This window comes from Phalaenopsis equestris, unplaced genomic scaffold, assembly GCF_001263595.1.
Source record: "Phalaenopsis equestris unplaced genomic scaffold, ASM126359v1 Scaffold000084, whole genome shotgun sequence".
Taxonomy (NCBI): domain Eukaryota; kingdom Viridiplantae; phylum Streptophyta; class Magnoliopsida; order Asparagales; family Orchidaceae; genus Phalaenopsis; species Phalaenopsis equestris.
The window spans coordinates 799,702-801,219 of NW_018164526.1; the positions used below are offsets into that span (position 1 = coordinate 799,702).

Sequence of the window (1,518 nt, forward strand, 5' to 3'; positions counted from 1 at the left end):
ATGTAAATTTATAGGAGTTGAGGGGTATGTATCTAGATTTTCCCAATTTTAAAGTTAGACCAACGAGTGCTTCAATAATTTGTTGACATCAATCTTAATGCGTGTCTAACACGGGATCCGGTCCTTCACATCCCTTAGCCTAATAGACTGCATCTTTTAATTAAGATTAATTAGTCATAGTGAATTTTTTATAAGAATTTAGTGCTACAATAATATATTAATAATAAATTAAGATGATATTTCTATAAGTTAATGCACCTTATGGGCATGCTACAATATTTTTTTTTTATTGGGCCATTTACATACATGCTACCCAATTCCTATGTATTTACATTTCGAGCACCCGAACTTTGCTTTTTTTATATTTATACCCCCCAATGCCCCAAAACATAAAAAATACCATCATTTCAACTTTTAAAAAGTGAAGCACGCATTTTCATGCATAGGTATGATGGTAAGCATATACAAATTAAAAGTGGGGGTGTTGTATATATAAATACCTAGGAATTGAGTGGTATATGTGTAAATCTTTCTTTTGTATTTTATTTTATTTTATTTTGGTAATTTTCTTAGTAGTGGATAGAGCTGTCAATTTGACTCGTTGTTCATGAACAGTTCCTGTTCAGCTCGTTAAACAACTTTTGTTCGGCTCGTTCGTTAAGCCTAACGAGCCGAACACGAATAAATTTTTAAGCTCAAAATGTAAACGAGCCGAACACGAACAACAGTTTGTTCACTCGTGTTCGACTCGAAATGACTCAAAAAAAAATAATATAACTTTTTATATAACAATATATTACATATATTATATATATAAAAATATATTATATATATTTATGTCTAAATTTAAATCATAACACCTCATATGGCAATGTGGTTAGTGTCTTCTTTTGTATATATTTGATCCAGGTTCGCATCCCACACTTTACATTTATTTTTCTCAATTTTAGTTTAACGAGCCAAGATGATATTTGTATTAATTGACGATACACTTATTGAGTACAATTTCTTGATAATAATTTATTAAACCTTACATATTCAGCGGACTAATTAATATTGCTTTGGTTTGATTCATAAAAATGCAGGGTAATTGTTGCAATTATCACCATCTTTGAGAGGTTCTTTGATATCTTCATTTCATGGTATGTAATGCAACTCAACTCATTCATCATCATAATTTCGATTAATAAAAAAAACAGATAAAAACCAATAGTCTAAGCTCCTTATTTAAAAAAAAAAAACAAAAATAATCACCACAATTATTTTTAATTTTAAATTGCGCTTTTGTGGATGGTTTTAATTTGTATTTATTAATATGCAGCTTATATATATATATTCTCATAGATTTAATTCGTATTTATTAATGTTTTTATACATATATTTTCTCATAAATTTAACTCAATAGGTTGCTCATGAGCTAAGCTCAATGGGCTCACAAGCCAAACTTAAGCTAACCACAACTTGAACTCTTAGCTTGTATGCCGACTTATTATATATATATATATATATATATATATA

The 1,518-nt window shown here is 28.5% G+C and overlaps 1 protein-coding gene across 1 annotated transcript in view; it reads left to right on the top strand.

Moving 5' to 3' along the window:
* Window positions 1–1,518, top strand: part of LOC110019859 (putative HVA22-like protein g) — an 8,474-nt gene that overhangs the window by 3,951 nt on the left and 3,005 nt on the right. The window contains exon 4 of the mRNA XM_020717718.1: window positions 1,086–1,142. Within this exon, the coding sequence (XP_020573377.1) occupies window positions 1,086–1,142 (57 nt within the window). The remainder of the gene's footprint in view (window positions 1–1,085; window positions 1,143–1,518) is intronic.